This window comes from Colletotrichum fioriniae (genome assembly GCF_027942845.1).
Source record: "Colletotrichum fioriniae strain IMI 355084 chromosome Unknown scaffold_5, whole genome shotgun sequence".
NCBI classification, from domain to species: domain Eukaryota; kingdom Fungi; phylum Ascomycota; class Sordariomycetes; order Glomerellales; family Glomerellaceae; genus Colletotrichum; species Colletotrichum fioriniae.
The window spans coordinates 2,062,737-2,084,307 of record NW_027076841.1 but is presented as its reverse complement, the minus strand read 5'-3'; the positions used below and the strand labels follow the sequence as shown (position 1 = coordinate 2,084,307).

The 21,571-nt window shown below is 54.4% G+C and overlaps 6 protein-coding genes across 6 annotated transcripts; 3 read left to right on the top strand and 3 right to left on the bottom strand.

The window, feature by feature from the left end:
• Positions 1 to 1,487: 1,487 nt before the first annotated feature.
• Positions 1,488 to 3,255, top strand: N0V96_005212 (uncharacterized protein; the record flags this gene model as incomplete). The annotated part of the gene is made up of 2 exons (XM_053197632.2): positions 1,488 to 2,302; positions 2,355 to 3,255. 2 exons carry the CDS (start codon positions 1,488 to 1,490, stop codon positions 3,253 to 3,255), a joined length of 1,716 nt encoding a protein of 571 aa, XP_053045003.1.
• Positions 3,256 to 4,773: 1,518 nt separating this feature from the next.
• Positions 4,774 to 5,820, bottom strand: N0V96_005211 (uncharacterized protein; the record flags this gene model as incomplete). The annotated part of the gene is made up of 3 exons (XM_053191376.2): positions 4,774 to 4,994; positions 5,047 to 5,668; positions 5,722 to 5,820. The coding sequence occupies 3 exons, from the start codon at positions 5,818 to 5,820 to the stop codon at positions 4,774 to 4,776; spliced, it is 942 nt and encodes a 313-aa protein (XP_053051359.2).
• Positions 5,821 to 9,129: 3,309 nt separating this feature from the next.
• Positions 9,130 to 9,709, top strand: RPL22 (60S ribosomal protein eL22; the record flags this gene model as incomplete). Its single annotated transcript, XM_053191375.2, has 3 exons — positions 9,130 to 9,144; positions 9,271 to 9,515; positions 9,583 to 9,709. The coding sequence occupies 3 exons, from the start codon at positions 9,130 to 9,132 to the stop codon at positions 9,707 to 9,709; spliced, it is 387 nt and encodes a 128-aa protein (XP_053051358.2).
• Positions 9,710 to 9,989: 280 nt separating this feature from the next.
• On the bottom strand, positions 9,990 to 11,011 carry N0V96_005209 (uncharacterized protein; the record flags this gene model as incomplete). Its single annotated transcript, XM_065757333.1, has 2 exons — positions 9,990 to 10,813; positions 10,864 to 11,011. The coding sequence occupies 2 exons, from the start codon at positions 11,009 to 11,011 to the stop codon at positions 9,990 to 9,992; spliced, it is 972 nt and encodes a 323-aa protein (XP_065614102.1).
• A 1,314-nt stretch (positions 11,012 to 12,325) lies between these two features.
• Positions 12,326 to 13,618, top strand: N0V96_005208 (uncharacterized protein; the record flags this gene model as incomplete). The annotated part of the gene is made up of 3 exons (XM_053191373.2): positions 12,326 to 12,511; positions 12,565 to 12,646; positions 12,714 to 13,618. 3 exons carry the CDS (start codon positions 12,326 to 12,328, stop codon positions 13,616 to 13,618), a joined length of 1,173 nt encoding a protein of 390 aa, XP_053051356.2.
• Positions 13,619 to 14,634: 1,016 nt separating this feature from the next.
• On the bottom strand, positions 14,635 to 19,527 carry GTS1 (the record flags this gene model as incomplete). Its single annotated transcript, XM_065757332.1, has 5 exons — positions 14,635 to 15,171; positions 15,267 to 15,388; positions 15,594 to 16,222; positions 17,196 to 19,095; positions 19,413 to 19,527. The coding sequence occupies 5 exons, from the start codon at positions 19,525 to 19,527 to the stop codon at positions 14,635 to 14,637; spliced, it is 3,303 nt and encodes a 1,100-aa protein (XP_065614101.1).
• Between the last annotated feature and the right edge of the window lie 2,044 nt (positions 19,528 to 21,571).

Sequence of the window (21,571 nt, the reverse complement as noted above, 5' to 3'; positions counted from 1 at the left end):
AGGGGGTTTAACGACTAGATACCCTCGCATAATCGACAAACATGTTTTCTGTTCTAAAACCAACTGTCGTGATACACAAACGCCGACCCCTCTTGGCGAAATTTCGCTTTGTCTCAGAGCTGCAAGGTGAAAGGTGCGGCCAAGAGGGAGAATGTAGAAGCATGATGGCTCTGTTGGACATACTCTTGAGTCCACTTTAAGCGCATGGATAAAGTAGCCAGTGCAGCCATCCAGTCCAGGCAAGTTGCATGTTCTGTAGCCCTCAGATGTCTTCTTGACAGCAATCCCCCCATATCTTCCACACCCGTGCTTGAAAACCTTGGCTGAACGTCCAAAGAAGCGTGGTCACTCAAAATCTGTAACTTACTGCAACAGGGCCAGTTCCGACTCGTCCGCATACTGCTGACATTGTTTGGTGATGGGGAATGCATGTGCCACGAGCCAATGGAAAGACTCGTTTTGTGTAGCGTCATAAAATCTGGGAGACGATGGCCATTTCTTGGTGTAATCATCTTCTCGATGATACATGACGCCCAAGTATGGTTCGGAAAAGCAAAAAAACGAGCTATCCATGGCATTATGTAGGACCGTGAGCCAACATACGATAGAATCGTACCGCTCGGCGATCGACTACAACAGACGGTGCTTTTTGAGAGACACTCCTTCTTTGGTGCCAATAAGTGATCGGATGAGAGCTATCAGGGTACGTAAGGCAGAAAGTATTCATGTTCAGGGGAGAATACTCTGAAGCTAAGGCAGGACGCTGAGTGCTATCTTTTGCATGAGAAAACTGCATTGAAACATCACGATGTCGAGGAAGCTGTCAATGGCCATGACGGATTCGTCCACGGCTTCTGTCTCACCAGATTACACCTGTACATGTTTAGACTGAAGAAAGCTGAAAAAATCATACAACTTGTAGAAACCTCAAAGATGTCAAATATATTAGCGAGAACAGTATCGTAGAAATCAGCAGCGGAAAGCTTAACTAGAAGATGACCGCAGCCACAAGGATACGCGAAGAACCCTATTGTGAGATCTGGTAGAGGTTCCGCGTTCAACGCCTGCCAAAATCATTTCGTTGAGAGTACCTAGAGGTGGAAACCACTGAACCACCGATCGGTGTTCCGGGCACATGCCCGGCTTCGGCGCCGCTGAATCCGGAGTGGGGCCCGTCAAGAAGCTATCATTATCATCGTGCACTGGCCCACCACTGTAACCCCGCGTCCCCGCAGTCATCGCTAACCGCCTAATTCCATCGTAAACCGCCGGCGACTCAAGAACCCCTCCATTACCACACCGGAGGCGACCGACCGGGAACGCAACGGATGCCTGCCTATCTCGTCGACACCGAGTCCACATCTCCGGAACCTTGAACGATATCTCATAAAGCTCAACCCCGCCGTTATTCAACTTCATAGTCACCACCTTTCTCTCTCACCCTGTTATCTCAGTGCTCACAAAGAACCCCGCACCATCCGGCCAACATGTCTCTCTCAAACGAAGATTGGGAGGAGCTCCGCCAAGACATCCCATCCGTCTCTGATCCGTTCATCACACAGTACATCAAAGGCCGTGACGCCCTCATCGCCCAGGAGCACAAGAGCCGCGCCGACGCCTCCTTCAAAGGCGCCGCGTCCCCCATCGCCCGGCGCGCAGCAGACATCGTCTCCCGCATCCGCGACGAGGAGAAGCGGACGATATGGAACGCCGAGACGGAGGAGGACATCGCCACCACCGAAGGTCTGGCGCCCTTCCCGGGCATGATGTTCACGCTCGCCAAGCAGCGCCTCGAGACGACCCGGCTGTGGCGCATCGTGCAGAGGATGCCAAAGGGGTCGCTTCTTCACTCCCACCTGGATGCCATGGTGGACTTTGATTTTTTGTTTGATGTCCTGCTCAAGACGCCTGGTATTCACTTTGCTGCGGACGAGCCTCTGTCCAACGACGCGGCGAGGTCAAATGCCAGCGTACACTTTCGGTACAGAAGGGCGGAGACGAGTTCAAGGCCCGTTTGGGAGGACGGATACGTCCCTGGCGAGTTTCGGCTGTTGACCACGGCGGCGGATGAGTATCCCGACGGTGGAAGGACGGGGTTCCTCAAGTGGCTCAAGGCGCGCTGCACAATCACCCTGACGGACACCTATGAGCAGCATCACGGCATCGATGCTGTCTGGCGCAAGTTTACCTCATGCTTTGGCGTCACCAACACCATTATTCACTACGAACCAATCTTCCGTGCTTTCCTCAAGAGATTGATGGCGTCTCTACTGGCAGATGGCATCTACTGGATCGAGCTGAGGTAAGGAGAATCGTCCTCGTCCCACAGCGAAATGATGTACTGACCCTAATAGATTCACTTGGCCGCTCAACTACTGCCGCGACCAGCAAGAAGAACCGGAAAAAGACTACAACCACATGTTCCAAGTAATGGAAGAAGAGCTCGCCCTCTTCAAATCCGACCCGGCCCACGCCGCCTTCTGGGGCTTCCGCACCATCTGGACAACCATCCGCCACCTCCCCGTTCGCGACATCATCGAGAGCATGGACAACTGTATCACCACCAAGATCTCCTGGCCCCACCTCATCGCCGGCTACGACCTCGTGGGCCAAGAAGACCTCGGCCGGCCCCTCCGCGACCTCCTCCCGGAACTCTTCTGGTTCCGCAAGCAGTGCGCCCAGGAAGGGGTCAACCTGCCCTTCTTCTTCCACGCCGGCGAGACCCTCGGCGACGGCGATGAGACGGACCAGAACCTCTACGACGCCATCCTCCTCGGCACGCGACGCATCGGCCACGGCTTCTCCCTCTACAAGCACCCGCTGCTCATCGACATGGTGAAAGAGAAACGCATCCTCGTCGAGTCGTGTCCCATCTCCAACGAGGTCCTCCGCCTCTGCGGCTCCATCATGTCGCACCCCCTGCCCGCGCTGCTCTCGCGCGGCGTCTCGTGCGCGCTGTGCAACGACGACCCGGCCATGCTGGGCCAGGACACGGCGGGCATGTCGCACGACTACTGGCAGGCGCTGCAAGGGTGGGAGAACGTCGGCCTGCTCGGGCTGGGCTCCATGGCGGAGAACAGCGTGCGGTGGTCCGCCTTCGAGGACGAGACGCCGGCGGAGTGGACCGAGGGGATCAAGCAGGCGAGCCTGGGCTCCGGCGTCAAGGCGCAGAGGCTCAAGCTGTGGGAGACGGAGTGGGAGAGGTTCTGCCTTTGGGTCGTGGATGAGTTTGGTGATGAGGCGGACAAGGCGTGAGAGGAGAAAGCGAGGGTCGGGAGTGAGGCAAAAGTTTTCTGTGGGAAATTTGTCGTCCAGTAGACTGTGACGTTACTCTGGACGAAGTTGCATCCTTTTCTTTTCAACAATCGAGACGGCGCGGCGCGTGGGGATTGGTCGCGGAGGGGGAAGGGCGTCTGAAAGCGAACAAGGCAAAACCGGGTTTTCGGCACGGGCGAAACGAGGATATGGGAAACAACGAAATTTTCAACAGAGCGCCATGATTATTGGTTGGGGGAGGGTCCAAACGGCAAGGGCTTGCATTCAACACCGCGGATACATCATTAGAGGGCATTCAACGCGGCTCTGGGGGTTTGAGAGAGACAGGAAAGGGGGGAGGGGTAAGGGGTTTAGAACCGAGTGTGCGGTTAGACTACAACCCTCCAAAACGGAGAGGGGGGGCGCTTTTGGCGGCCCATATCAGCCTTCAATATCACTATTGCGAACCAATTTCTCCTCTTCTAGCCAGTTCGGAGTGATGTCGGCAGTTTTGAGGGTTGACTAAACAATGGTTGTAGGCTGTCGTCATGAGGCTGAGGGTTTGCAAAAGGTCCCGAGGCATATCAAAATTCCATAAATTTTCACGCGGGCGGGTTCATCATCATCATTTCCTCCGTCCGTCCGGCTGCGCGGCCTAAGCTACCGCTTCTGGGTAACCGTAACGGAGCCGGGGGTCTCATCTGGTTTCGCCGACATATTAGGAACGATATGCAGTGTGACGGGAAGGATGGGCAGTAGCCAATTAAATGCCATTACCGCGCCGCCGGAGTTGCTTGCGAAAAGGGTAGGTCGGGGTGTCAGCATGAGCATCAGCATTAGCGATTCCGGGATCTTGGAAATGACTACCTTATGGGGCGCAGTTAACGGACAGAGCTACCTGGCACCTGGGACCGGATGCATCTACCGAACCGATCCTAAGCTCTCAAGAGGCTGGAGCATCTACCTCGGCCGGAAAGTGCAGATGTGGTGACCAAGTCAAAGGTTCAACCATGCTGTACCTTGGGCTTTCGAGTCGGGGGTTGAACCCCCTTCTGGGGCGAAGGATGCAAGGCGTTTTCCCACGATGATACCCTCTAGATTCACTGCATGCCGTCATCTCACTGGACGGATGAGGCCTCCTTTCAGTAAGGTCGCCCTTGCTGCGTCCTCGAATACCAGGATATTGGGATGGCAATTTCTTGTGTGTATGTCGAGGATAAGCTGGTCATTCCTCGCGATGTTGGAGGCAAATGGGGGCTGTAGAGGAACCGGGTAATGATACTGTGGTACAAGGCAAGGACTCAGTAATTCTACAACGATCCGCGATAACCTAGCCCGTTGCTTAAGTTCAGGTCTGGTATCCAAAGCACTTCTTTAGAGATACTATTCGAGATAGTCCAATTTGGTCAGATCAAAATAGAGAGGGTATTCTAAAGATACAATGATAAAGTGGCCCATCACTGTGATCAAATGGGTAAATGCCCTTGGCACAATGCAAAGCGAAGAGAAAGTTGCCGTCTATGACCCTGGTCCCCAGTTGGATTCAAGCCACGACCTGAAACTGACCGGCCGAAAGTCGACGACTTCGTTGAGATTCGCCTGGCGAAAATCATACCGTCCATCCGCCGTAGCTATCAGACGCTGGATATTCCACCACTGGTTCCAATTTTGTCGCTGCTCGTAGTGTGTAAGCTCGCTCTGGAGCTTGGAGTACTTTCGAGTTCGCAATGTGAACGCCACTATCATTTCATTAGCCCAATATCTCGGTTAGAGGGACGAAATATCACTCACCACCTCTCACATTACTGCACTTTGCAAATATGTCTCGAACCGACATCCTATCCCCTCTCATCTTGAACTCGCGGGGCCACGTGCCAGGGCCCAGCTCAATGGCAGCGGCAACGAACCGAGCCACATCGGCAACGGAGGTCATGCAGACCTGCACAGGCCGCCCAGAGCCGTTCGTCTCAACAATATCCGCGGACGCGTTCCCGACATCGACAAGGTAGACTCCCTGACTCCCAATCGTAGCGCGGGCTCCCATGCCGTACTCCGCCAACCCGCCCGGCGCAAAGCGCTCGTACAGGACACCGCAGGAGAAGACTGTGTACTCCATCTTGCGAGACTTTGAACTGGCGCAGTGTTTCAGGAGCTCGATGGCTTCGGAGGAACCGTAGTCAAGTGGGTCTTGGCCGGATGATGGGCGGTGGGATATCGAGCCTTCAAACTCTGCGGGGACGAAGAGGCGGACGCGGGCGTGGCGCGCGGCGTGGATGACGTTAATTTGCTCCTGGCCGCGTATCGTCGAGATGACGAGGTCGATGCCCTTGAGGGCGAAACGGAGGCTTTCAGCATCGTCGTAGTCTACTACTGCAACTTGACAGTCGTAGCGTTCTTCCAGCTCTGGTTTTGACTGCGACCATCTCTTAGTGACCTGGTCTGCTCAGTTTTGTCCTCACTACTTACTTCTCTTGACAGGATGATTACGGGGTTCGCATTTTGCGTGATATGATGGGCTAGGATAGCCGCGAAGCCTCCACCACCTACGATAGCTATTCTCATCATGACTGTGGTATGTAGCGTGTGAAACAGATCGAGACTGATGAGAGTTAGTCTTCAGGATTTGGATCCGTTCAGGTTTTGTAATTTATCTTTCACAACTACTATGTTTCAGAATTTAACTCGCCTCAACTATGTTCATTTTCGTAATGGATATGCCATGGCAGACGACGGAGAGTGCCGATGGTACAGACCACACCACTCTAGAATGTGCGAAGTGACTCAAAGACGTTATTGGGATACGACTGGCTGTTTCGATACAAGGCAACAACAAGAAAAGGTCCATAGGAGCATATCCGTGGCCAATCCCGCGTCCAAAGCCAAAGTTCTGGCAGCCAGAGGTCAACTTCAAATTCGATCGAATTCGGCTGTTGACGTAGACAGGAGACGATTCTCTCTTCTCGACTTTGTAAGCCGAGAAAAAAGAGACGCCTTGAAGTGACTTCGAGAGAAGGTGGTGGGGTCCGAGTTTGCATTCAAGTTCACATCGACATCGTGATCGGGGGTGTCGCCTGCTGACTTGCAGACCGGTGAAGGCAGCGAACAGAGGATAGCTAGACTAGCGGAAAGCAATCGACTCCTACGGAGACGGAAATCAATTTTCCAAAGGCGGCCTTCACAGGGTGTACCTAATGCCAATACTATCAGTAGGACGTTGAGAGTGCCAATTAGCATGCACCGCAGGTACCTGGCTGCGTGGGGAAAAGGCGCAGTGCCGTGGACCGATGTCCCAGATGACCGGGTTGCAGGACGGCTAATTTCATCCCGCTGCGGCACGGCTACGGGTATCAGAGACACCTCGTATCTTGCTTCAGATCTTGATACGAATAGCAATTTCCGTTCCTGAATCTTGTTGTTTTCGTTGACCGCATGGAAGTACGAGCTCACGTTGACTATAGAGAGAGAGAGAGACGAGACCCAGACTCAATGGAACAGATGGTGATGATTTTGGTCCACGTACAACAAAAAACGAATACTTTGCGTCAGAAGATGGAAGTTCAAGGTGGCGAAAACAGTCCAGTAGCTTGTAGAGATGTCGTTGTTCCCTGAGGTGGGTTGGGTGGGGGGCCGGAGCCAAGCATGTGAGCAGAAAACGACGGTCTCCAGGTTGAACTCGACATCCAAGGCAGATGACTGAGTCCGCCTGCATGTTCGATATGATGCCTCAATGGATGATTGCAATGCGCCTTGCCAGTCGGTGTGGTGTGAGAATCTCCGCCTTGGACTTTCCGTTATCGAATGGGAGGTTCCAGCTCGGGCTTCACGGCGAAATACTTCTACCTCACCGAGCCTCATCCGGGGGATGAAACAAGGTCAGCGCTGTGAATAAATCAGGGTTGCAGAGTAATGTAACGGCAGCTAGCGTAGCAGTGCCGTAGCTGTGCAGATGATTGGAAACCTGGCACCCTGGAGTTGAGAGAGATTCGAGTCGAAAGGGACGACACGCCATTCACGGGTGCCATTGGCGCATACCCCTGCCTGTTCTCCCAGGCTACTCTGCGCAAGACTCAGCCACGAGACTTGGGTGCCTAGCTCGTAGCATTGAGTGATAATGGAAAGTACTTGAGGAAACACTTGTAATCTAGAAGGGTATTTGGTGGCAGGGCGACCCAGAAGTCGGTACTTTGATGAAGGAGGGGAGTTGAGAGATCGGGGTGGGGTCCGTTTCGGTACGTAGTCTCATCCAATCGTTCAGCCCTATGCATGTGTGCCTCAGGACATGTCTTGGGGATCGCACGCTCCAGTCGCACTAACAGTCAGGGGGACCCCATCAAATCCGTCTTCCTCCGGGCATCGTCAACCAGGAACCAGTCATGAACCTCTATTGATCACCCGGCAGGAACCGGACTAGGCCCAGCCGTCTCGTAATTCCCCATTGCGTACCTTGGCTTGTCAAGACAGTCATGCCTGTACGCCTTACTATGCCCCTCGGCGAGCCAACTTGAGTAAGGACGTTGACATTCCACCTCACCTGGGCAGACTGATCTAGAGACTACCGCACCTTATCCCATCATTGGGCTTGGACCCTGAAGTGGCAAAAAGTCTCGAGAGAACGAATGTTCTGGACGATGGTACATACGGTTCGCCTATAACTGGCGCTTCATGATGTTACCCTGCTAGCAAATGTTTTGTTATTCTGGTAGGTTGTACGACCTAAAATTAGTCACAAGATTTCACAGCTTAGCAATATGGCATTCTGCGAATCGTAATCGAAGATGCAAATGCGGTAAATCGAATCCGTCGACTTGAAATGACGTGGTATTTTCCTCCCTGGGCAAGACCAGGCCTTTCTCCATGAAGAAAGTCTTGGTATAGCGAGCTAATTCGTCGCCCAGAGCGTGTTGACGTTTGCGCAGTCCCTTCGTATACATCATTCACTATCTTTAGGTGAACATCTTACTGGAATTGATCTATCTCAACGAAACGGCCAAGATTCCCTCATGCGCTGCGTAATGCCGATACGACGACAAGGGAAACAAGAGAAAGGTGGATCGGTTTTATCATCACACTTCTCAGTGATCGATTGCTCAGGACACGCCTCGCCGTAGAATGCTTGAAACAAACGATCCATCTCTTAGGTCCGTATGCATCACGAGGTAATAGAAGACCAGAAGTAGAACAATTCACTCACGAAAAGCCCAGGCCTAGGTGCAAGAACCCCTCTCACTAGACCTCACTGGCTCGTTGACAATTTTCCATAATCGTGACCACGACGAAGTCGCATTCGCGTCCACCAATGAGAGTAAGAAGCCGCTATTTCTCGAATTGCTCCCGTGATTCACACATGCATGGGCTTCTTTCGCGTGTGGGGGTTCTAGGCAGGAAACTTCAGGCAGAAAACCCAAGCCATTGAAATCCTGTACCTGTACGTACGATGAATGCGACCCTGGACATGGACATTTGAGATGTCAAGAGTGAATCATTCGCGACAGCGCAGACGCGCCATTCGTGCGTTGCATGCCTGCCAATTATGGCAAACGGATGTACTGGGGGAAGAATTGGATGCGACTCGTTCCTGATTGGAGCGCGGAGCTCAGACCACCAGAGATCCCGGTGAGCTCGGTGAACGACCACTTTCGAGTCAGTCTAACCCTTCTAGGCTCTCACCTTTCGGATAAGATAATGATCCGTTGCCCTAGAATTTCGCTGCCACTTTTTCCTACACCCACAACCGAAATCCACTTTTGGGCTGGGAAAAAGTTTGTGAAGTGTCAAGCTCCATCTCAATCTGTCAATTCTACCCCCTCCCCTCACCACAACCACTTCAACCAAACGCAGGATCAAACTTCTTTGCGTCCATCACATCCGTCCAAAATGGCTCCTCAAGCAGTACGTACATGACAACACCGCTTTGCTGTTGGCCCAGCCCATCTTCTTTCCTCTCTGAAAATGGGAGGAGAGAAATTGGGCGGCGGCGTGAAACAGTAGGCTAACGTCATGTTCCCCAAATTCTAGGCGATCAAGCGCACCGGCAAGGGCAAGAACCAGAAGGTTACCAAGAAGTTCATCATCAACGCTTCCCAGCCCGCCTCCGACAAGATCTTCGACGTCGCTGCCTTTGAGAAGTTCCTCCAGGACAAGATCAAGGTTGAGGGTCGCGTCGGCAACCTCGGCGACCAGGTTCAGATCTCCCAGCAGGGTGAGGGCAAGATTGAGATCATTGCCTACAACGAGCTCTCCGGCCGCTACCTCAAGTACCTGTAGGTTTTCTCTCTCCCAAGTCGTTGTCAATTGCAGATTGCTGACATTTTCGTTCCACCCCCACAGCACCAAGAAGTTCCTCAAGAAGCAGCAGCTCCGTGACTGGCTCCGTGTCGTCTCCACCTCCAAGGGTGTTTACGAGCTCAAGTTCTTCAACGTCGTTAACGACGAGGCTGATGAGGACGACGAGTAAACGGTTTCTATGCACTAGTCAGGTTAAGGTTACTTGGGTCGGCATGGCACTGGAATTTTGGCAAGGTTAAAAGGGAATACCAAAAGTTGGCACCTTCGTGTGCTTGTTGATCTGCCACATATGATCCTCTTTCGTTCTTGAATAATCGTGATACATGCTGCGAGAGATGCGATTCTGATTCCGATCCTGGGTATCCTGCTGTCTATCTATGGTCATCGGTGCCCCATCGTACATAAAGTCTTGTCGTCTATACCTTACGACCATGTAAATGCCCACCCATCTACTCCGGTAGAGCCCGCATAACACCCTCGAATGCAACCAACGCCATTGCATTAGCCGGGAACGCCCTCAAGAAACACGGCAAGAATCCGCGCCAATAGCCCTTCCACCCCGTCTCCCTATACACCGCCGTCGCAGCGTCCTTCCACCTCCTAAACTTTGGCGTGCCGTCATTGAGTCCGCCACCAAGGGGGTCCGTCATAATGCGCTGCTTAATCACGTCCGACGGGTAACTCGTCAACCAGAAAATCTGCGCGCTCAGCCCGCCCGCCCAGAAATTCACCGCCGGCGCGCTGAGGTTCGTGTTCTTCTTAAAGTACTTTGAAAACACATCGTAACTGCCCCACCAGCAGAAAAAGAAGCCCCGAAACAGCAACGTCGCGCTGAGGCCGTGGTAGACGCCCCGGACGCCGTGGTTCGCGTAAATCTTGCGCAGGCAGTCGACGGGCCCGCTGTACAGCCGCTCGGCCTTGTTGGCGGCGTACTGGATCTGCAGGCGCGCCTTCACGTGCTCGACGGGCGCGGCGATGAAGCTGACGGTGCTGCCCGCCATGATGCCCGCGATGCCGTGGCCGTATGACGGTAAGTTGTCGACGGTGCCGACGCGGAAGAGTCGCTCGGCGACGAGACGGCGGTAGACCGTCAGCGAGCCCAGCATGACCGAGTCCATGAACATCCAGCCCACCAGCGGAGGGGTTGCGCCCTTGTAGAGGCCCGGGATGCCTTCGTTCCGCAGCGTTTGGCCGACGCATTGGAGTGGGCCGCTGAAGCGCGAGGCGTCTGTTGTTTGGAGGCGGACTTTGATTGTGTCGAAGGGGTGGCCGACTTCGCAGTTTCAGTACGGTCTTTAAAACTCGGAATGCAGAGTGACTAACCTGTGAGTTTGGCGATTCCGGAAAATACTCCGGCGACGAAGCCCTTGTAGTTCTTCACGGCTGCCTTGGGCTCTTCCCTCACTTCTGCCGCCGTAATGTCTGAGTGAGGGGGACTCGCGGTCGTTGTGAGGTTGCGCGCGGCCGCCATCGCATCTGATTCAATCCCAGAGCACACCTCAGGCGTTCACGTTGTTGCGGTCGGGGCCAAAAAGAGGCCTTGGTGTGAAAGAGAGGTGTTCAATCTCTCCTTCTATCGCGACGTATTGGGCCTTATACACAATCCATCCCACAAAAAGTCGAGTTGCGATGTGAAGTGAAGCGAAGTGAACTGTTCGCGTCTCGCTCTTCATGAATCATGAAGCTCGTCGATTCTCGCTAAGCAGAAAAGGAGCCGATTCCGGGGGACGTGGGGGAGCTACTAATCGCATCGAAGCTCGTGCTGATTGGTCAGCTCAAGGTGCATGGCGCACCCCCTGGCACCAGGTTTCCTTGTATAGATAGAGGGGACTAGGTCTCCATCATTCCTTCACGGGGTTATCGGGGAACGATGCCCGAAGTCTTCACGTTGTGGCTTCAGTCTTCTCGTTAGAATGGGAAATGGTAATTACGGATAGTTCGGTGCTGACTGAAACGGTACTTTGTGGTTGCCATCTTTGTTACTATGAGCTTAGTCGCATCAACCCGTCACAGCTTGTAGCAGTTGCCGTTCCCACCAACATTGATAGCTTACAGCGATAATGGAGCTCATCTACCTTAGCCTCTCACCTTAGACTACCTCAGATAGCGTGTATGAGACCCGACCGTCTATGGTGATAAAGTAGTACATGACAGTAGCTGGAGTGTTTATACAATGTTGCCCCTCCTATGGATACTTGAACCACCTTACAATCTATCAGCCAGGAAGCTCTCTCTCTTCTGAAACTTGTGAATCGATGCGCTCTTTGCTTAGTGACAAGCTCCTTTCAAGTGTGGAATGCACCATTATCGCAAAATCTCGAAATCAAGAAAGATCGTAATTATCCAACTTGTATCACATGCTCTGGCAGTGATCAAGAATTCTTCGTTCAGCTACCGTATTGGCACGTGCCTAGAGCTTTCATCACACCCAAGATGGTGTTTCCAGCATTATACCTTAGTTGAGGAAATTTGAGAGCAGATAATCATCGTACAATCTGTGCAACTAAAGAGCCGTGTAAGTACATGGCTACGGTGGGTGATGTAATTTGGCAGCTAATTGCCTGCCCTCAAGAAATTAGACAGGGGTCTAGAGCTTCCTCACTCCAACCCCCAAGGTCCCAACGCTGACGTCACGTGGAGTCCATCTTCACCCGAACACCTGCGCATCCCACCACCAGACGGGATTGGGCAATCTGGTGAACCGTTTCTGCAACACCACATGGCGAGTTTGCTCAAAACTCGCAAACCTCATAACTTCGAGACGTAATCCGATAAATCGATCACCATGAAAGCGATTTACGCCTTCCCGGCGACACTCGCCCTCGTCTACCGGGCTTGGTCGCACCAGTCCCTGACCCCCGCAGGCATTGTCGCCGCCGTCGTTACAGCTATCGCTCACGCCTACCACCCGTGGAACCTGCCATTCGCGCTGCTCTGCACTTTCTTCCTTGCTGGAACGAGGGCCACCAAGGTACGGCTAGCTCACTTGCCTCAGCGACATGTCAAATGCTAAGTCTACTCTAGGTCAAACACGATGTCAAATCACAAATGACGATGGCCTCACGAGGCACGTCAGGAGGTGAAGGAGCACGCACTCACGTTCAAGGTCCGGTCCACTAGAAGCTTCCCCAGGGTGATCAGCGCAGCATAGCTAACTTATCCCCCTCCAACAGTCTTCGCCAACTCGCTCATGGCCTCGTGCCTCTCACTCCTGCACGCCTACCAACTCAACAAGCGCAAGGACCAAATCCTCGACACCACGACCCCGAACCCCTCGGGCACCCTCTGCTTCTCCTGGGGCGGCGACCTCCTCGTAATCGGCATCATCGCAAACTACGCCGCTGTCGCCGCCGACACTTTCAGCTCCGAGCTGGGAATCCTGGCAAAGGGCGAGCCCCGCCTGATCACGTCCCCCACCCTGCGCAAGGTTCCGCGCGGCACAAACGGAGGCGTGACGCCCCTCGGCATCGCCGCCGGGGCCCTCGGCTCCATGATCATCGTCACGGCCTCCATGGTCTTCCTCCCCCTCTGCGGCGACGACAGCGCCGGCAAAGTCGGCGGCGGGCTCGGCGCGTGGACGACGCAGCAGCGGTCGACCTTCATGCTAGGCATGACCCTCTGGGGCGTTCTGGGAAGTCTGCTCGACAGCGTGCTGGGCGCCGTCTTCCAGCGCTCTGTGCGCGACGTGCGGACCGGCAAGATCGTCGAGGGCGAGGGCGGCGCCAAAGTCCTCATCGCCAGCGACCCGGGCGACCACGCCGACAAGAACCAGAAGCGCGCCACCGTCAAGGCCGCGGCGCTTCACGGGGAGGGCAAGGGCGCCGTTGAGAAGATGGCGGAGAACGCAGATGTCAACGCTGTCGAGACGAGTGATGCGGAGAAGAGGTATGACCCCGAGGACAAGAACCGCAAGCCTACCATGGGCGACGCCAAGCCCTCGCGGGTCGTGGAGACTGGTTGGGACTTGCTGGATAACAATGACGTGAACTTCCTGATGGCGTTCACCATGAGTATTGGTGCCATGGGCGTTGCGAGCTGGTACTGGGGTGTTCCCATTGAGACGATACTTGACCTGTAGACTAGTAATATCATTGACGCGTTCAGCACATTGTTTCGAAGACGTTATAAGGGCCTTTCCGGTCAGAGGTCGCATGCGCCATGTGAATGAATGCATTACAGTACCATCCGAATATCCTCCCCTTGGTCTGTACCTCTTCCTGACCGTCGTGATGTGCCTTGTACTACCGTCCTATACTTGATGTGAACTTCCTGCGTTGAGACGGGTACATGGTACGCGTAACTCCTGACAACATGACGTTTGATGTATGGTTGACATTAGCGTCTGTAACCAGTCACTGTTCTCAATACTACACTTCAATATACCTCCCTTTTGATATTAGGATCTCCAACTTAATTTTATTTACGCATAAGGGGCTCGGTCAGTACGTGCATCGCATCTTAGTGCTAATAATCAAAACCAAAGCAATTATCACCATGTTGAATTTTCAATAGGGTAGGGAGCAAAAAAAAAAAAAGGGTCATCGATAGAAAATCGAACCAAAAGAGAAGTGAAGGTTGAAGGGCGGTCGAGAAAGAACGGATTCCACTGGCGCCTCCTTAGCCCCTCGGCCACCTGCCCCTTTCACTTCGGGTTGTGTTCAGGTGGGAAGAGAAATGACCTAGGTATTATTCTTGTCCTCTTTTCCCAGGTGGGTTGGATAGGCGATGGATCATCGACCGTATATACTGGCATGAATAAGATAGGAAGATAGTGTTATACTAACCGAATAACAAAGGAGGCAGTTCGCCTTTGGGTAAAAGACAAGAGGTCGGCGCCAATGGAGAATCGAACCAAAAAGCGAAGCGAAGTTTGAAGGGTGATCTCGAAAGAACGGATTCCACTGGCGCCTCCTTAACCCCTCGATCACCTGCCCCTTCCACTTCTCATTATGACACACATGAGGAGAAGTTACCCAAGTACCATCTCTTCACCATCCTGCCAGGTCGATAGGGAGGCCAGCTGATTAAAATTTCTTGAATGAATACCTACTGACCTTGACATGATCACACCTGAACAGCAAAGGGAGACCACCTTTACCCCCTTGCCCACGCTGCAGCGATACCCCCCAAAACCCTCGTCACAACCTCAAAATCCCTCTCAACATCAACCCTCCAACTCCCAACAGCCACTCTCACAGCCTTCCTCCCCTTCCAACTCGTCCCGCTAACATACACCTCCCTCGTCCCGTTGATCCTGCCCACGAGCTCCTCATTCAACCCCTCGTCCCTCGCGCGGAACAGCACAACCATGTGCGTCGTCTCCTCGATATCCCATGCCCCCTCGGGAAGCAATCCATACGCCCCCGAAGCATCCTCCCGGATCCATAAGGCCAACTTCCGCGCGAGGAGAACCATGCGGCCCAATATCGCCGCCAACCCGCTCCGCCCTTCGGACCGGAGGACGGCGTAGGCCGGTAACGCGCGGAAGCGGCGCGAGTTCTCGAGGCCGATGTTGAGAGGGGAGGGGATGGTGGAGGCGCCGGCCGGGGAGAGGTAGGCTGCGTTTGGGTTCGTGAAGACGACTGTTTGGGTTGGGAGGGAGCGGCAGAAGAACATGCCGCAGTCGTAGGGCTAGATATTTCACCGGTTCATCAGTTTTTTTACTTCATACAGCGGAAAGGGTTTGGGGGATATCAGTGGGCAAGGAGTCTTGATGCGGAATTTACCACGTTCAGAAGCTTGTGTCCGTCCACGGTGATGCTGTCCGCGAGTTCCAGCCCAGAAGCCATCTCTCTAATCTTTGCAAACTCGGGCTTCGCCTCGAGAGCCCTCGCAAAGATGCCAAAAGCTGTCAAAACCACGATCGTCAGCAAAGTATCACCCACCTCCCTACTCCAAAATCACACAAAGAGCAAAAGAAAAGAGAACTCACCGCCATCAACGTGAATCCACGCCCCAAACCGATCAGCAAACCCCCTCAGCCTCTCCATCTCCCCTTTCCCCCGTCGCAAACCTCCCCGTATTCACCTCTCCCGCGCTCACCGCAATAATACTCACAACCCCTTCCTCCTTTCCTTCCCTAAGCGCCCTCTCCACGGCCTCCATATCCAACCTCCACGGCTCGTCCTCACTCAGCGGCAGCTCCACGACGTTGGCTCTCCCGATGCCTACCACGCTCGCCGCCTTGGAAAGCGAACTATGCCCCATACTCGTCAACACCCTCACCCCCTTTACTCCCGCGCTCACACACGCACCCAGAAGCCCCTGTTCCCCTACATTCCCGCCCCTTTTCGCGATGATGTGCTCCCTTCCGCACGCGAGGCCGAGGATGTTGCTTGCCGTTGCGCCGGTGGTGAATGTTTTCCCCTTCCACACCTCCTCTCTTCCACCAGCACCTCCTCCTTCGCTGACGCTCCCGTCCTCGAGCCCCAACACATCAGCAAGCATCCCCAACGCAACGCTCTCCACCTCCGTAGCGACAGTCTGCCCCGGTAAATGCACCTGCACATTCTGATCCAGCGCCGAGACGATATTATCCGCCGCCTCGGCGACGGGTAGGGTCCCGCCGGTGACGAAGCCGTAGTACCGTCCGCTGCGCGCCTGGCCGTTGAGGGCGGGGACGATGTCTTTTAGGATGTGGGTTAGGGTTGCTTCGGTGCCGAGCGGGGCGAGGTAGCCGGAGCTATTAGTGGAGGAGGAGGATTCCTCTCCCTTTGCACCGGCACCGGCACCCGTACTGTGAGATGGCGATGACCGTCGGGGTAGGGAAGCCGACGCGGCGGCGAGAGAGGCCGGGGATGGGAGGGTGGGGGGCGTCGGGCCCTGTCTGGGATAGCGGCGCGGAGCCGGGCTTGGAAGGACGGAGATGTCATTTTTTGTGTGTTGAGTTTTGTTTGGGGGTAAGTGTGCCAAGGGGTGTCCCGGGTTGAGGGTAAGTAGGTTTTTAGAAACCTGGAAGTACCAGCTACAGGAAATGTAAAACAGCTCAAGTATGGCCTATCAGTCGTTTGTGGGTTATGTACGAAGTAATAAGGAATCGTATTTACAGGCTAAGAAATGTACAGAACAGCTGGGCGCGCACCTGGCGAGGTTTTTGTGGTTTTCCCGGGATTTGACTCATCACCCCGTTGCGGCGTTTGAATCCCTTTTCGGGGCTCGGCCTCGGCCTCGCGTCCTTTCGCGGGGACTTTTGGAAATTTCGGTGAAATCCTACCGGAATCTTACGGAAAAGCACTCGGAGCCGGCAAAGAGGGCGCCGGCGCAAAGGGTTCCGATTTCGGCATTGTCCGGGCCCCCTCATTGATTCTCGGCCGTGGCCGTTCTACAGGCCTGTTCAACTTCCCCGAGGGGGCGGGGTTGGGGTTTAGACAGAAAGCTACGTGGGTGGACGTAACTCAAATAGCGTAAAGAACAGATGACACACAAAGTCAAAACGATATCAAAACACAAAAAGAACGAATTTGGTATACGCGTGCAGGGAAGAACCCTCCGCAGGCCGTGGTAGTCTGGATACGAGCAAGTCGTGGTATGCAAAAAATTCCGGACATCGTCTCGAACCGATAGTTTATCTTACAAAAAAACGGACCAAAAAAAAAAAGAAGCATGTATGTACAAGAAGAATCAAGACCTCGAGACACCCCTTAAGGCCACTTCACATGTGCCGCGCGCTTAGACTGGCAAACGCGTCTGGGCTGTGTCGCCCATTTGTCCACTGCATATCCGTAAATGCCATGCTCTCGCGACTGACACCCGCTTTGCGCGGCCCAACAGCATTCGCTACGGGAGGCGCCATCACCTGTGGCGGTGATGACATGCCTCCACCAGCACCGCCGCCATTCATCAAAAAGGGGTTCTTGCTTCCTGCTGCCATGGACCCGCTCGCTGCGTCTTGGCTCTGCTGCTGAGGTGCTGCGACCTCGGGGTGTACCTCCGGCGTCTGCGCCTGGGTCTGGGGTGCAAAGGGCTGAGGTGCCAGCTGCGGTTGGCTGTACAGTGCGAGAATCGAAGCCTTGTCGGGCCGTTGAGGTTGCTGGGGCTGTTGTTGATACGGAGCCTGTGACGTAGGAACCTGATATTGTTGCTGCGGCATCTCCTGTTGCTGGAACGGGTGTTGCGGCTGCTGCTGGAACGGCTGCTGAACCGGTTGCTGGAAAGCGTTTTGTTGCTGCTGGTGGTAGGGGTTCTGTTGCTGCTGCCCAAATGCCTGCTGTTCCTGCTGGAATGGTTGCTGGTACATCTGCTGCTGCTGCTGTGGTACCTGCTGTTGCCCTGTAGGTTGCGAGCCCAGTTGTGCAAAAAAGGGATTGCTGCTCTGTGGTGTCATCGTCTGCGGTGAGTCCATGTAGAAGTTCGATTGCGACTGCTCGGGTATCTGGCCTAGCGAAGGTGACTGGATTCTTGTCGGAGATCGAGTGAATGGGTTATTTGCATATGCGCTTGACGATGGCCCTGTGTTAACTGCAAGGTTTTGTTGCTGCTGAGGCTGCGCCTGGTTCGTAAAGAACGGGTTGTAGCCCGTTGCTTGCGGCTGGATAGGCTGGGGATATGTCATATTACTATTAAAAGTCATGGGGTTGTAGTTTTGCTGCTGATGCTGCTGTGGAATGGGAGGCGTCATGGACTGCTGGTACATTTGCTGAGGCTGAGCAAATGGCTGGGAAGCCGGCAATCCGCCCGTGTGGTGCGGGAAAAGGGGTTGCGCTGGCGCAAGGGACAAGCTGCCGAAAGCCTGGGCAATATCTTGCTGCTGTTGCGTGGGAGCTCCGAACGGGTTATTCGCGTAAGGGTTTTTGTTCTGGAGCGTGCCGGTCGATTGGGAAGACTGAGGCTGCGGCGGCAGCATGTCGAAGGGGTTGTTGCTAGAGGCTGTCGAGGGCGACTGAGGGTGGTCACTGAACGTCTGATGCGGCGCAGATAATCCACTAGACGTTGACAGGTTCGCGTGCGAGCGTGTCGCGCGCAGAGAGCTCTCACGAGGCCCTGTCAAAGATGGTGACCGTCTATCGCTCTCGCCCAAACGCACTAGTGTCTCAATCGCGCGCTCCAGGTTGCCGTTCACGCCCTTCAACACCATAGCGTTGCGCTGGCTATCGGAGAATCCCATGTCCCTCAGACTGGTCAACTTCCTCTCTGTATCTTCCTGCTCGTACGACACGCTTGCGCCAAACACCTTGGAGGGCTTGTTCGGCAGATCGCTGGGCGAGGGGCTTCGCGGCTCTCGGGGACTCGACATGGTGTTACGCAGTGACGAATCCTTTCTCAGCCGAGACGACAGCGGGAAGATTGACGAGGCTGATCTGAACCCAAACTTCCCTCCCGACTTTGGTGGCAGCGGCGGAGGAATGCCTTCATCTGAAAGGCCCGAGTGTTGCTTCCTCGTGGGGATGGGGATGTTGTTCATGTATTTGGTGCGGATAAATCGTTCCATGGCGGAATCAGCTTCGTCGGCATCGACAGGGACGGGAGGTCTCTTGTTATCGGGGTTGTAAATCTGGTTGGACCTGACATTGCCGACCTTTTTCATATTCTGCGAAGGTTTGGTCAGGGGCGACGAATCTCGATATGGGGCATGCATTTGCACAAACCTCCACTTGTTCATTAGACCAGCTGTCCATGCTCAAGGATTTCACCTTTGAGATATGGGTTCCCAACTTTCGATGGATAGCGGCACATCTCATGCAAAGGAACACGCCCAACTACAGCCGCACGTCAGTCTCGCTCGTCAACGGTGGCCGTCCCAATCGAATGGAAGTCGTATCGATGGGGCGCATGGGGGGGAATATTCGCGCTTACACTCCAAGAGGCCCATGCTGCGAACTACTGTCAGTATTTGGCCCACGGTCTGAGCGGCAGGAGAGCACAGTTGTACTTACCTGGGTTCCGCGCCTGGCAGTCTGCGCACAGGTTGTTCCCCGGTACGGACTGGACCAGATCGTGAAGGACCTTTTCGTTACGCGCCTGCTGGCGCTTGCTCAGGACACCGGCCATGTTTGAGTACGGTACTGTGTGCAACGGTCGACGTTGGCGGCAGTATGTGTTGTCGGGGCGCTGTTTGGCGATTTGGCGGTTTCGTAGGAAACAAGTTTGGGTTGGACAAGGCGCGGGTCGTCAAGATCGGAGGGCAGATCGAGGGGTTCTCTTCGGGCCAACCAGCGGGCGGCGGCAGGTAATTGGGCGGAAAGATGGGTTTTGGGAAGGGGTATTAAGAAACAAGGTGTACCATGGAAATTATGCACTGGGGAAGAGGGAGCCCGATGTCGAAGGTGGAAGGGGAAACGCGACGACAAACATGGCCTCAGTCATGCGTAGAGGAGGCTGAGGAAAACGGACACCAGCGTCGGAGAGTGAGACGGAATGAATGGGATCGCTGTTGGCGGCGGACCAGGCTGCATTCGAGAAAGGAGCAAGAAGAAATGGCCGTTTGTCGACTTTGGGATCGAATTGTTTTAGATGGCCTCGGCGGCGCAATGGAACAACAAAAGAATGCCCTCAGCAATGAAAGACGATGGGACACTCCACATGTGCTGCCCAAAATGATTGTGTGTGTCTTGGTAAGACCTTGGGTGTCTTTCGTAAGTAGCGCGCGACTCAGGAAAAAGGAGAGGCGATCAACCTGCAAAGAAGCACCAGATGGTATACAGGTGCAAGCAGCAAGCGGCAAGCCTAGTAGCAAGAGGGGAAAGAAAGGCCCAGAGGTGGAGGGAGTCGGCCGTCTAGCCTAAAGAGGATAGTGCCAATTGACCTTGGGCTTGGGGAGGGGGGGCTCAGGGGCGCAGGCTGGTGATGGGTCTGGACAAAGAAGCCTGCTGCTTCCTAGGCCTAGGTATCCGTAGTTGTCCTGTGAGAGGCGGGAGAGACTGAGGGAGTGAGCGACGAGGGGAAACAAATAAAAATAAATAATATCAAAATAATATCAGAGGGGTCGGTGCCGGTCCCTGGTGCTGGGTGCTGGGTGCTGGCTGGGTGGTGCTTGGTTGGACTGGCATCGTGGGAGGAACGCGTGGAAGTGGGTTCGGGCCCCCTCCACGCTCGGCTATCCGCGAATTATGGCCCCGGCTCACCTCCCGTCGTCATCTTGGGCCATTGGTTCCCGTCACGGGCCAGTGGATCCCAGTTTAATCAGAGGGGGCCGACATTGTTCCGGTGGTGCCGCGGGTCCGGGTGCTGCCGAGCGCGATGTGTACGTACAGTACATATCGGGCACGATATCTATCACACGTCTCTGATTCGCCTGACGAATAGGAGATGCCGTCTCTATGAACTTGGAGGCCTTTCTTTTTGCTTCTGTCTGTCAATCGCACCTTGTCGATTACCTACCACACTCGATCAACTGCACCTGCTCAAGTGCCACTCGCCAGTCCCGTTTCCAACGCTGTGGTGCTGCTGCTGCCAGATCGTAGCGTTCGTTTCAGCTGCTGCATGTCGCCTTGTGCCGCCGGCTCACAACGGCCGTCAGGCAGCATAACTTGAGATGCTGTCTGACCTCATCCCTCGCTTTGGCAGTTTTCGCCGCGAGAGCCATCTGCCTCTCTGTCTGCTTCACTCTTGACCCTCGGCCTACGGATGCCTCGCCTGTTCAGGATTCATGCCAATACTGTGCCGACGCAATTCCATCAGGGGTAGGTTGTAAGCATGGCAGACTGATAGCCATCCGACGAGGCCGAGCAAGGGTAGTTCGGGAGTGTCACTGTGTGTTATTGTGTCTGGTAGATGAAATGCGGCTCACTCGGCCAATCAGCTCAGGTCAGCAGATGGTCATCCGCGATTGCCGACCTGCCGCCATTCACTAATCCAAGGTTCTCAGCGCGCAGCTCGGGGTCTATTATGCGACCGTTTCAACGCTCTGTTCTTGCGCAATATGACGTTGGGCTGTGACTGCAAGAGAATTCCATAGCGGTGGTATGCGCAAAATTGGTTCTGAACAGGTTCTGCGTACCTAGTGACCCAAAACTTGGGAGGAGACTTTGAATGCCATGGGAGTCACAAGAGTCAATCTCCTGTTCTTCTGAGCTATGTTGGATCATAAATCTCG